General features: G+C 33.8%; 1 protein-coding gene across 5 annotated transcripts in view; it reads right to left on the reverse strand.

Moving 5' to 3' along the window:
- Positions 1-203: 203 nt before the first annotated feature.
- Positions 204-12,134, reverse strand: part of ABHD18 (abhydrolase domain containing 18) — a 49,939-nt gene continuing 38,008 nt past the window's right edge. For 4 of the 5 annotated variants that reach the window (XM_042935537.1, XM_042935538.1, XM_042935536.1 and 1 more), the window contains 3 exons: positions 8,437-8,815; positions 7,565-7,727; positions 4,158-6,057 (listed from right to left, as the gene is read on the reverse strand). In XM_042935537.1, the coding sequence (XP_042791471.1) occupies positions 6,006-6,057; positions 7,565-7,727; positions 8,437-8,815 (594 nt within the window). In that variant the 3' untranslated portion in view covers positions 4,158-6,005. Of the gene's footprint in view, positions 271-4,157; positions 6,058-7,564; positions 7,728-8,436; positions 8,816-12,134 lie in introns of those variants that run through there. The other variant, XM_042935539.1, reaches the window with a different exon arrangement.

A 12,134-nucleotide genomic window follows, 5' to 3' on the forward strand; every position in this document is an offset into this window, starting at 1 on the left:
TCTATCTGGCTATGAGGTTGCAAGTTTGAGTTTGGGAATGTGATAATCATTGTGATCCCTGTCCTCTTGAAATATAGTCAGAACTCTCACATACAGTTCTTTGTTTTACAAATACATTTAAAAAGAAATGTGCATTTGGTGAATCTTTTACTCGTCTATTCTCATGAATTCGGTCCCAGGAGAGATGTGATTGCCTACCTTCTGATATGAAAACTTGAAGAACTGGTTGGTGTCAGGACATCGGAAAATTACTAGACCAGCCCCCAGAATCTGCATTCATTTTGGAAATACAAGAGTGAATTAAAGACATGAAATAAGAGCAGAAACAAAAGCAGAAATAAGAGCAAACCCCAGATAGTCCTGATGGTACGGTTCTGCAAGTGACAGCAAACATATCTCCTCTCAAGGTAGATTTTATTACTCAAAAGGGCTTACCAGTGCATCTTGCAGAATGCCAATTTATTTTCTCCTACTTTATAATCTAAGGCAATATTGGTATAAAATGACATCTAGAAGGAATCCAGTGAAGTAATAAATGTATAAACACATTTATATTTCCAAATAAAACATAAATTTCATATTCCATATTGTCACTGTCTATCAACAGTCCAATTGTTTTGTTGAGTTGTGACTTCGGAAAAGAATGCTTAGCAGGTGAAGTTGTTGGTGTAGGTTTACAGTTGAATGTGAGTAAAAACTCAGCAGAATCAGTAATTGTCTTTTCCTTAAGTGTTAGAACTTAAAATCAGAGTCATCTACAGGGCAAGGGAAATGTATCAAGTCTTCAAGTTGAGTAGCAAGTGTCTCTAAAACATACAATAATGAAGGCAACGATTTTGTCAACTGAGATGGATAGAAAAGTTGAGGATTAACTGCTCTAGAAATGAATGATTTCTAAAGACACGCTTTAACTTTTCAAAGAGGCATCATATCTCCATTTTTATTTTATTTTCTTCTATTTTTAATCTTATGAGAGAGAGAGAGGGAGAGAGCACAGAGCATGTGAGCAGTGGGGAGGGGCAGAGGGAGGCTCCACACCCAGTGCGGAGCCTGATGGGAGGCTCAATCCCATAACCCTGGAATCATGACCTGAGCCAAAATCAAGAGTTGGATACTCAACCGACCAAGCCACCGAGGCACCCCAGTATCTGCATTTTTTAAAGCAATTTCATAAGGTTAAGAAGGGAAGATGTAGTCTTTATGGTTGAAGAAAAGAAAGCAAAGAGGTTAGCATTTCTTCTTTGCCTATACTTGTCTGCTTTAAGTTGCCTAGATGAGTTAAAGTTTACGATTTAAAGAAGCTTTGTTGCACATAAGTGCCCAAATCCACCCCCAGCTCATCCTACTCTAATGCACTTCTACCTGTAACAAAATAGGAGAAGCAAAAGGAACACAGGCCCTCTGGGCTATTTTAATACTTCTGAGGTGCTGGTAACACCCAGAAAATCAGTAATTCCTTTCCAAAATCTATGTTGATTTAATGACTTTACATCCTTTTCTTCAGGAGCTATTCCTCTTCCCTTGCATCCTTTAAAGCACATGGTTCTTAAACCTGGCTGCACATCAGAATCACCTAGGGAGCTTTAAAAATGCCAACTGCAAGCCAATTGAATCTGAATCTCTGTGTGAAGAGATCCAGCATAGGTAAGGATACCTACTTACCTATGCTTTTAAAACACCCCAGGTGATTTTGGTATGTTCCAGGCCTGAGATCCAATTAGAGCCATGGCTCTTTGATTCTTAAAGTGTAACCCTTAGACAGATAGCAATCAACATCCTAGGAAACTTGTTAGAAATACAAATTCAGGAGGCCTTTCCCTCTTACTGAATCAGAAACTCAGGGTAATGGGATCTAAAAATCTGTTTTAACAAGGTTCCAGGTGATTTCAATGCAAGCTAAAATTTGAGAACCACTGACTCAAAGTGGGTGTTTTTGAAAATTTAACGTGTATTTGAACTATCTTGTCCAAATGTAAATTCTGACTCAGTATGTTTGAATGCTGCTTGAGATTGTGAGTTTCTAACAAGCTCCCTGAGCATGCTACCAATCTACTGACCACACTTTCAGCAGCAAAGTGTCAGGATACAGCTTTCTTTCTATGGAATTATCCAGGTACGTTATATAGGAAAACAGTTATACCTCAGTTAGTCACAAGTTTATACACAGATTAGACTTTTCATGGTAAGTTTACATTTTCTTTTAATACAATCTGGTGAATGTGCACATTAGCTCTAACGGTCCTGAAGAAAATCTTTTTAGGTTTTGGTCCAACATTTTCTAAACTGTTTTCAAAGTTCTTCATGAAATCATTGGTTTCCTAGGATTCTGCCTATAAGAATATTCCTAGAATTAAGTTGTTCTACTCCTGCAAAACAGTCCAAATGTACTTCTATTCCCTTTGTCTTATCTGCCAAAATCTTTCATTTGCAAACCCAATTTCTATAGCAGCCTCTGACCAGCATCCCCATTCTGAGTCCTATAATTAAATTCTTATCTCTAGATTTTAATTGCTTGTACATGTAATAGTATAAATCTAATTATGTCCAAGAGTGAGTTATACAACATTCAGGTAAGTATGGTCTGTCAGGGATGGCTGGGTGCCTCAAGCAGTTAAGTGTCTCACTCTTGATTTTGGCTCAGGTCATTATCTCAGGGCTGGTTGTGAGATCTAGCCCAGAATTGGCTAGGTGCTGGGTGTGGAGACTGCCTAAGACTCTCTCTCTCTGTCCCTCCCCCCTTCAAAAAAAAAACAATACAGTTTGTCAGAATGCTGGTTTTGTTGCATTTTTTTTACCACAATACCTGGGATTCATTGTCTTGCTGCTTCAAAGAATGAAGAGGTGGACACTAAATGAGCAGCAGGCAAAAGTTTATTAGAATACAAGATTAGAAAGGAAGAATAGAAGGAAAGCTCTTGTATAGAGAGAGTACATTTGAAAGTGAATGCCCAAGGACTATAGGCAAGGGTCCTTGTTTTATAAGGTTCTGGTCAGCCCTCCCCCCTCCATTTCCCCTTGTTCCTTCTCAGTTTCTATCCTTATTGGCTTGATAGTTCTACATGCTGGGTTGTCCATTTCTGATTGGCTCATTTCCATTGTATGAGGGGTGGTCTATGGCCATACTTAAGTCTTCTGTCAAATTCCAGAGGGGAAACCTGAGGAGGAGTAGGTGGGGTCTGTTACATTCTTAAGAGGAACCTCATGACTGAGGGGACTTCCTGTGGTTAGACACTCCCAGCATTGTTCCAAAATAGGTGTTTTTCCCCATCCAGGGACCTCAGGCCCTAATCGTTCCCTCTGCCTACACAATCCTATCTTCTATCATAGTTTCCCTGAGATCACACAACTTGGAGGTAAATTTGACTCTTGTTGCAGTTACTGAATACTATTCCGATAGAGCCTCCCTTGCTTATTTCTGCCTTACCTTGTTTGGTTTACAATAGAACTAAGAAGGAACACACAGTCAATTCAAGTTTGGACACAATCAAATGTGACACATGTTTTTTGTATTTAGAATAAATCCTCTTGAATATATGAAATAATTAATTTTAAGAGACTTTTATTGTGAAGTATAAAATATTCAGAAATGATTAAAAATTTTTTCAGTTACAGTATTAATTTAATAATCTTTCCAAGAGAAAGCACCACATTAAAAAATGACATTCATAACAAACAATCTAAAATGCTATGATAAAATAATTAATAGTAATTACAACAGCAAATCATGAAATTCAGAAATTTCTAACCATAGATCTAAATCAGGGGTCTCAAACTCAGATGTGTTCAGGGCTAAGTAGGAAACACAGAGTAGTGAAGCAGCCTTATATAAGGAGTCTAGTAGGCTGTGGCAAACTAAGGAATGCATGCCCAGTTGAAAGACTTCAAATTACAACAATTTTAAAACATTATGCACACTGAATAAAACAGCTGTGGGCCAAGCTGCCTGAATACCAATACTGCCAGTTTGCAACTGTGGCCTAAATGAATTTCTAGTAGTTTATATACCCAATTCTCAAAATGACAGACTGCACTTTTTAAAATATATATGTTGTCTATATATGTATGTGTGTATATATATATATGTATATATACACACACACACACACACACACATATATATATATATATACACACACACATATATATATATAGTGTGTGTGTGTGTGTGTGTGTGTTTTCTACACAGATATATGAAGCTTGAGTCACTATTTTGGGATGTATGGATTAAAAAAAACTTTAGGATAAGGTATTTTGCACCTTGAATTAATCAATTTAGGAAGTTGCATGGATATATTCTTTAAAACATCTGCTTAAGAGATGAAATTTTTAAAATACCTCCTTTCACATTTGGGAAAAATTAGTTATGCCTAAGAGTTAATTAAAATGAAATGAAATTTCATTCTTTTACCAATAGAAAGTTATATACCACAGTACATTACTGCTTAGTAAGAAATATTTAGGTGAAAAATAAATTTCTAAATTTATTTAGTAATAAATTACTAAAGCCATAGTTCAGAAAGCATTCAATCATATTGCCTCACTATATATGAAGAAAATGCTTGTAATTCAGTTAACAATAAATTTTACTTTATCTTTAAAGGGTATTTTGTTTAAAAATTTTAGTATATTTTATATTTTCAGTTAAAAGTAAAGGTTCTAATCTGAAGATATAAAACTGCTAAAGACCAAATGGCTGTAACCAAGTTGGTTTGGTTTCCTATGCCAAAGCAGTTTCACAGAATTTATGATTTTGTATACCATTAATGACTTCACATTAGTGACTTTTAAATAGCTTTTAAAAGTTAAGGTGATGGGAACATTAGAGTAACAAAATATTTTAAAAGGCTATGAAGGCACATTATAATTCAAATATCCTTGCTACACTAGGAATACATATTTTAAAATAATCCACAGACAACACAGATTTCAAACAAATAAAACTCAAGTACATTTATTCCAAACCTTGATACAATACTCAAAAATACTTTCTACTTTTTTCAAACATTTTAGATCTTAGCTTGAGAAGCTTAACATAAAACGAAAGCACAGCACCAAATCTAGCCATATAATCTTTCCCTTAAAAAAGTTAGTAGTTACTATAACTTTTCTGTAAAATAAACTCATATGGAACAAATCAATTTCATATATGGCCTTTAATTTCTGAAATTAAAAGCCAAAGCTGTTTAAGTGTATCTAACTAAAGTTAGATATTTAGGAAACCCAGAGTAGGTATACAAGAAAATGTTAAGACACAGTATCAAGTAATGCAGTAAGTCTTTCATTATTTCCATTTTTGATAAACTGACACTTTTTAATTAGGGGAAATAGGTTTGGCATTGTTTTCTAACCTAGTATTTGGCAAAGTCTCAAAGTACAGCCAAGTCATATGCATCTTATTTGCATTCCCAATTTGTTTTAATTATTAAAACCACTTATGTATGACGCCATTAGGAATTTTTTAGAATTCAAAGTTAACACTGCGTTTTACACACCATGAAGTATTTCCATGGCAGAGATTAAATTGAAAATAAGATTATAAATTCACTATGAATCATAAAAGGAAAGAAACATGTTCTCAAATCAAGTCAATAGTAGAACTATCACATAAGGGTATACAATACAGGCTGATGTTATTACAAACTTAGTTTGATTTAGCAGTTCTTTAAAAACCAATAGGGCTTCAATGAATAAATTTATCTTAATTAATAAATTATTCACAATTAAAAAGTTAAAGTTTTCATAAATAGCAACAACAGACTAGACATTGAGTATATGGGATTCCCACAAAACAGTAACAAAATATTTCAATATTATTTCATCCAAATATTGGTTTAAAATTATTTAAATGTATTTAAAGATTGTTAATGACTGATTTATATGAGTTCCAGACTAAATTAATACAAATTAGATATTTAGTGCTGTCTCCTTGTTCTTCACATCATCAAAGGATGAAACTCCTTTTGTAAACAATATGATGGCCATACTGGTTATATACAGTGATCCAATTAGTTAGCATACTTATGGAGGAAGCGTTCAAATGCATCATAGATGGCACGTCTAAATTAAATATGAAAGAAGAACTATAAGTAATGAGCAAAAAAGGAAGACAGTACTTTTATTGTTAGTTATTTCCAAAATTACCTGTGGCTTGCAACCTGACTTCCTCTCCAAATAGGTCTGAAAGAGGCAGGTATCTGAGGATAGGTGTTTGGGTCCATGTAACTTCACCACTACTAGAAAACCTCAAATGTGCTTTCAACTGATGATGAATTCGAACTTATATAATATCTATGTATTTATATACTATGTATGTGAAAAATATAAAGTATATATGTAAGTCACTTGTTGAAAATTAATTGGCTACACTAAACTTTTCATAATGTAGTATTCAATTTACTTCATAAATTAAGATAAGGATATTTTTTGTCCAGAAAAACACATGTGCCTAGCAACTGAACTTAAAAGCAAAAGCCTTAAAAAAAAAAAAGAAAAGAAAAAGAAAAAGAAAAAGCCTTAGTTTCCTATAGTACTTTCACAAGGTATCTTAATTGGACATTTAAGGTGACATCTAAAAGTTGAAGTAAATGAGTGACAACATACAAAATTACTTCTTGGATTAAAAAGAGCTAAAACATGTCAAACATATAGTACACACAATTCTTCTATTATATAGCTATAAAGCTGGCAGTTTTATTTTGTTTTTTTTAATGGTTTTATTTATTTTTGAGAGAGAAAGAGAGAGAGAGAGCGAGCGAGCAGGGGAGAGGCAGAGAGAGAGGGACACACAGAAACCGAAGCAGGCTCCAGGCTCCAAGCTATCAGCACAGAGCCTGATGCAGGGCTCGAACCCATGAACTGTTGAGATCATGACCTGAGCTGAAGTCGGATGCTTAACTGATTGAGCCACCCAGACAGCCCTGCAGCTGGTAGTTTTGAAACATATCATGGACAGGGTACTAAGCACTTTATGTGAACTAATACACTTAACCATTAATGATAAATATATTCCAATGATAACCTTTTGCCATTAAATCTGAATAGAAGTAGAAATAATAAAGGCTGTAAAATACTAGAGATATAGAATCAAAGGTTTTTGTAAGTTCTAATAAATACTGGAGTCATATAAGGTTATTAGCATTAAAACCAATATTTCACTTCTCACTTAAGATTCCATATTCACTTGCTACGGAAAAACATTGCTCAATTATTCCACAGATACTTATGCCATCTTGAGAGAAGAAAAGAGTGGAGTGAAAAACTCATAATGAACCAAAGCAAGTTTTACAAACTGTGTTCCTCCCTATACCCTAAAATACCTGGCTATTAATATTTGAAGAGTGTAAAAACACACAATAAAATATGCCTATCATACAACTTCTCCAGTTCTTTAGAAGAAACAAGAAGAGGATGAGATAGGTAAGAATACCAAAAGGTGAGAACTGAGTGGGGAAGGAAAAAAAGGAAAGTGGACTAAGACGTACAATAAAAATACCCAATCCTCTAAGTTTTTTGAGGCAAAAAAATTATGAAACCAAATAAATAGATGTGAGACCAATCATCTTACCTGAAGAGTCCTTGTTTAAAAAGATAAGCACTAATATGACCCCCTTCTAGATACCGGATTTCACAACCGGGCCAGATTTCTTGTAGACTTCGAACTCCTGTTCGTGGAATGTAGGCATCTTCTTTGGCTTGAACCACTATAATGAGGCTTGGGTCAACTGGAACTAGGTATGGAATTTTAAAAGATGCAACATATATACTTTTAAAAAGTTCTAAGATTTTTATATAAATACTATCATATTAGAAAATAAAACATACTTGATAGTACAGTAAGTCAAGTTGGTCAAATTACAACTTTTTGATTAAGTTAAAAATCAACTATAATATTACATAATATCATAATATTCATCTCTAATACAATGAGATGAACATTCTAAAGAAGGTATGAAATCCAATATATTTTTAGTTAACTATTAAGATGGATTTTTTTTTAAGTTTACTCATTTATTTTTTAGGAGAGAGTGAGTGCACACGAGTGCACACTAGCAGGGCAGGGACTGAGAGAGAGAGAGAGAGAGAGAGAGAGAGAGAGGGAGAGAGAGAATCCCAAGCAGGCCCCATGCTGTCAGCACAGAGCCCGACGTAGGGCTTGCACAAACTGTGAGATCATGACTTGAGCTGAAATCAAGAGCTGGATGCTTAACCAACTGAGCCACCCAGGCACCCCTAATTAGATGGATTTAGATTTTCATGGATGAAATATATTTAAATAATCAACTTATCCTGTGAAATACATTTTGGAGCCAACAATAAACATACTCTTGAAAATATGAAATTATTTTGTAAACATCCTTAAAATGTAAAGCATCCTTAAAAATATTTCACAAATATTTACCATCAGCAAACATTCTCCATTTCATATAAAATTGGTACCTGAGAAATTTGCCACATGAGTACATTCATCCATGACTCCTTTCATGAATATTAAAGATTCTTTCTGAAGATTATTTCTTCTTTGTTCTTTACTGAGTAGGTGATATGACTGAGGGCCACAGCTTGTGTAACTACTTTTATTGGGTGAAAGTGTTTGATTGAAGCACTCCATCTTAGAGGTATCTTGCAACAAGAGTCCTTCTGATGTGGCACTGATAGATGTTTTATTAGATTGATGGTAGTCACTAGGTTTTTGGGATACAACTTGGTCTGTCATATCTAAATTTAAAGTTCTAGACACCAGATTAAGGTTAGTTAGCTTGTCTGCACCAATAGGGAAGCGTTTCACAAACTCTTGTCCCATTTTGAAAGAATCTGTCTGAATATACAAAAGAAGACATCATTTAGTATAAAATACATTTTATTTAACAACCTTGTTAAAATAAAAAGAAAACACAAATGTCCATCAATGAATAAATAAACCAAATGTGCTATAGACATACAATGGATTATCATTTAGTCTTAAAAGGGAACAAAATTCTGATACATACGACAATGGATGAACTTTGAAGACATTACACTAAATGAATAAGCCAGAAACAAAGAACAAATACTGTATGATTTTAAGTTTTATGAGGTACCTAGAGTAGTCAAATTTATAGAGACAGAAAATAGAGTGGGGATTGCCAGGGGCTGGAAGGAGGGGGTAATGAAGAGTTACTGTTTAATGGGTACAGAGCTTCAGTTCAGTAAAATGAAAAAGTTCTGGAGATGGATGGTGGTGATGGACAAAGGTGATGGCTGCACAACAATGTGAATGCATTTATTAACACCATTGAACTGTACACTTAAAAATGGTTGAAATAGTAAATTTTATGTTGCATATATTTGATAACTTAAAAAATAACAGAGAAAAAAGAGATTTCAGAATTTATCTGAGGACTAAGATAAATGATTTATACTACATTGCTTAATGTCTCCTATTAAACAATAAAGGGTATCATTTAGTCTGCATCATGTTTTTATTGCTAAAGTTTTGAAATTCATGATCTGCCTTAATCTTAGAACTTCCAAAAGCCTTATGAGTGTATCCTGGCAGTAACACATCAGCTACCTCAAATCCCTTTCTTAGGCTGAACTAAGAAGAATTAAAAATTATCAAGGAAAAAATATTACCTATTAAAATCTCAAAAGGATGTACTAAGTTTAAGGACTTGTAAGTACAATGTAATTTAAGTAAAAATAAACGTTGTTAAATACTAAAGACAAAGTCAAAAGAAAAAAAATGACAGCCTGGGAAAATATATTTGCAACTTATATGACAAAGAGCTAACTGCTTTAATTTATTAAAAGCTAGAAATGAATATAAAGTCCAAAACCACAATAGAAAAAGTGAGCAAAGGATATGCACATAAAGGTCACAGAAAATGAAATATAAATTACCCTTAAACTTATAAACATGTTCAATTTCACTTAAAATTAAGTAAACTAAGTAAAAACAATACCAATTTTCACCATTAGGTTGACAAAAAAAAATGAAACCCATAAGTTTGCTAACACACTGAATTTGTGAAATTATGGGAAAACAGATACACATGTTCCTGCTGGTAGTAAAAATTGAAACAACTAGAATTAGACAAAATCTAACCACATTACAAATGGAACAACATTTCTAGGAATTTACACTTGTGAAATTTATTCATGGCGGCAGTGTTTGTTACTAGTGAAAAATGAGAAACAACATTAATACCCATCAACAGGGAACTAGTTAATGAATCATGGTATGTCCATCCATATAGTCTCATGCAGCAGTAAAAAAGAAAAAGGAAACATTTGTGTATAGTCCATAAAAAAAGGTAAGAAAAAAGGTCATATTTCTATTGGTTTGAAAAATTCCTTGAAACATTAATAAATAGTGGGTTATTTGTTGAGGGAGATAGGACCTAGGCAAATTGGGAGTACGGGTAGGAACTGTTTCATTATATGCCTTTTTATACTTTTGGATGCTTGAACATATGACCTACAAGCTATTTAAAAAATTAAAGAATGAAAAATTGACTGAAGGCAGGAAAAAAATCCAACAACTTGGTTAACAGAAAAAATCACTAGAGTCATCTGGACCAAAGAACTGTACACCTAAAAACATTGAGAAATGTAAGATCAAGCACCCCAGAATTACTCAGAGGGGTACACCAACAACTTTAACTGCTTTTGATTAGAAAAACACAGTTTTTATAACAAAAAAGGAAGCCATCTTGACATTCCCTGAATATGTATTGCTGTGAACAAGTTCTGAGACAAAAAGAGCTGTATACAACCACCAAGAGTCAGAGACATAAAAAAAGTGCTGGGTAAGACTACACTGCTGTTTCAGACAACCAAAGTTTTTGACATCCCTTTCAAAAGATGCATATTGAGTTTTATCATAAGTTCTGAAATATAGGCATTTTTTTATTATATGTATGGGGGAACACAAGGAACTAACCAGCAGGTAGAGACATTTTGTTACAAAGTTCTTAGGCAAGTAAATACCCTTTGAGGTTATGCAAGATAGATTTCCTTTACAAGAGTGAGATTTATAGTGATGTAATCATAAATAAAAAGTCCTAATTGATAGTATAGATATTTTTTCTTTCTGAGATTTCTTGAGATCTTTGGTAACTTCCAAACTGAATGTATAAAATTTAAAAATTCATAAAAAGAAAAAAAACCATGAAAGGAATTGGTCACCTTAGGAGACTAAGAGGGAATCAATTCATTATCTTGAAAACTAGTAAATTAAGGGAAAGATATCAAGCATTTATCCTGCCTTTCATATATGAACTGAGCCAAATAATAGGTAACCAATAAGTGCCTTTTTATACAAGTGTTAAAATTAATAAATAAAAAAATGACAGATTTAGACTATCAGTATTTTGCAGTCCTCCACTAATAGACATAGGCATTAAACATCAATGAAGGCTTACACCACAAAATAGAGACAACCGGACATTATGTGCTTCCAACACTCCTACCAAAGAAATAAAAACTGAGTTTAATCAAGCCTCTAGACCCAGCTGCCAACTTTCAGGCAATACAGAGCATGAGTGAACATGCTAAACTATACCATGAGAATGCAATAAAAAATATCTAGATGGTGAAAAACTCTAAAGGTAAATAGTCTAAATTCTTCAACAGATAAATTATAAGGAAAAGGAAAGGAATGGAAGGGAACTTACAGATTAAAAGACACAGAAAAGCACATCAAAAAAAAGAATTGTAGTATATAAGGATACATATTTGGACAATAAAATTATTTTAAAAACAGAAGGAAGTAATTACTATAAAAATAAGGGTAATGATTAGCAGTGCGGGGAGAAGAGCTTTTTAATTAGGACACATGGGAGTGGTTTCTGTGTTGGGTGGTCAATTTCTATTCTTGGCCTATTACAAACAGGTTTTCTGTTTAATAAATGTTGTAAGCCATACATTTGCTTTGCACGATTTTTTATATCTATATTTTCTTTTATTTATTTTTAAAATGTTTATTTATTTTTGAGAGAGAGAGAGAGTGAGTGCAAGCAGGGGAGGGGCAGAGAGAGAGATGGAGAGAGAGAATCCCAAGCAGGCTCCATGCTGTTAGCACAGAGCCTGACGTGGGGCTTGATGTCACAACTGTGAGATCATAACCTGAGCTGAAATCGAGAGTCAGAGGCTTA

This window comes from Panthera leo, chromosome B1 (genome assembly GCF_018350215.1).
Source record: "Panthera leo isolate Ple1 chromosome B1, P.leo_Ple1_pat1.1, whole genome shotgun sequence".
NCBI lineage: Eukaryota > Metazoa > Chordata > Mammalia > Carnivora > Felidae > Panthera > Panthera leo.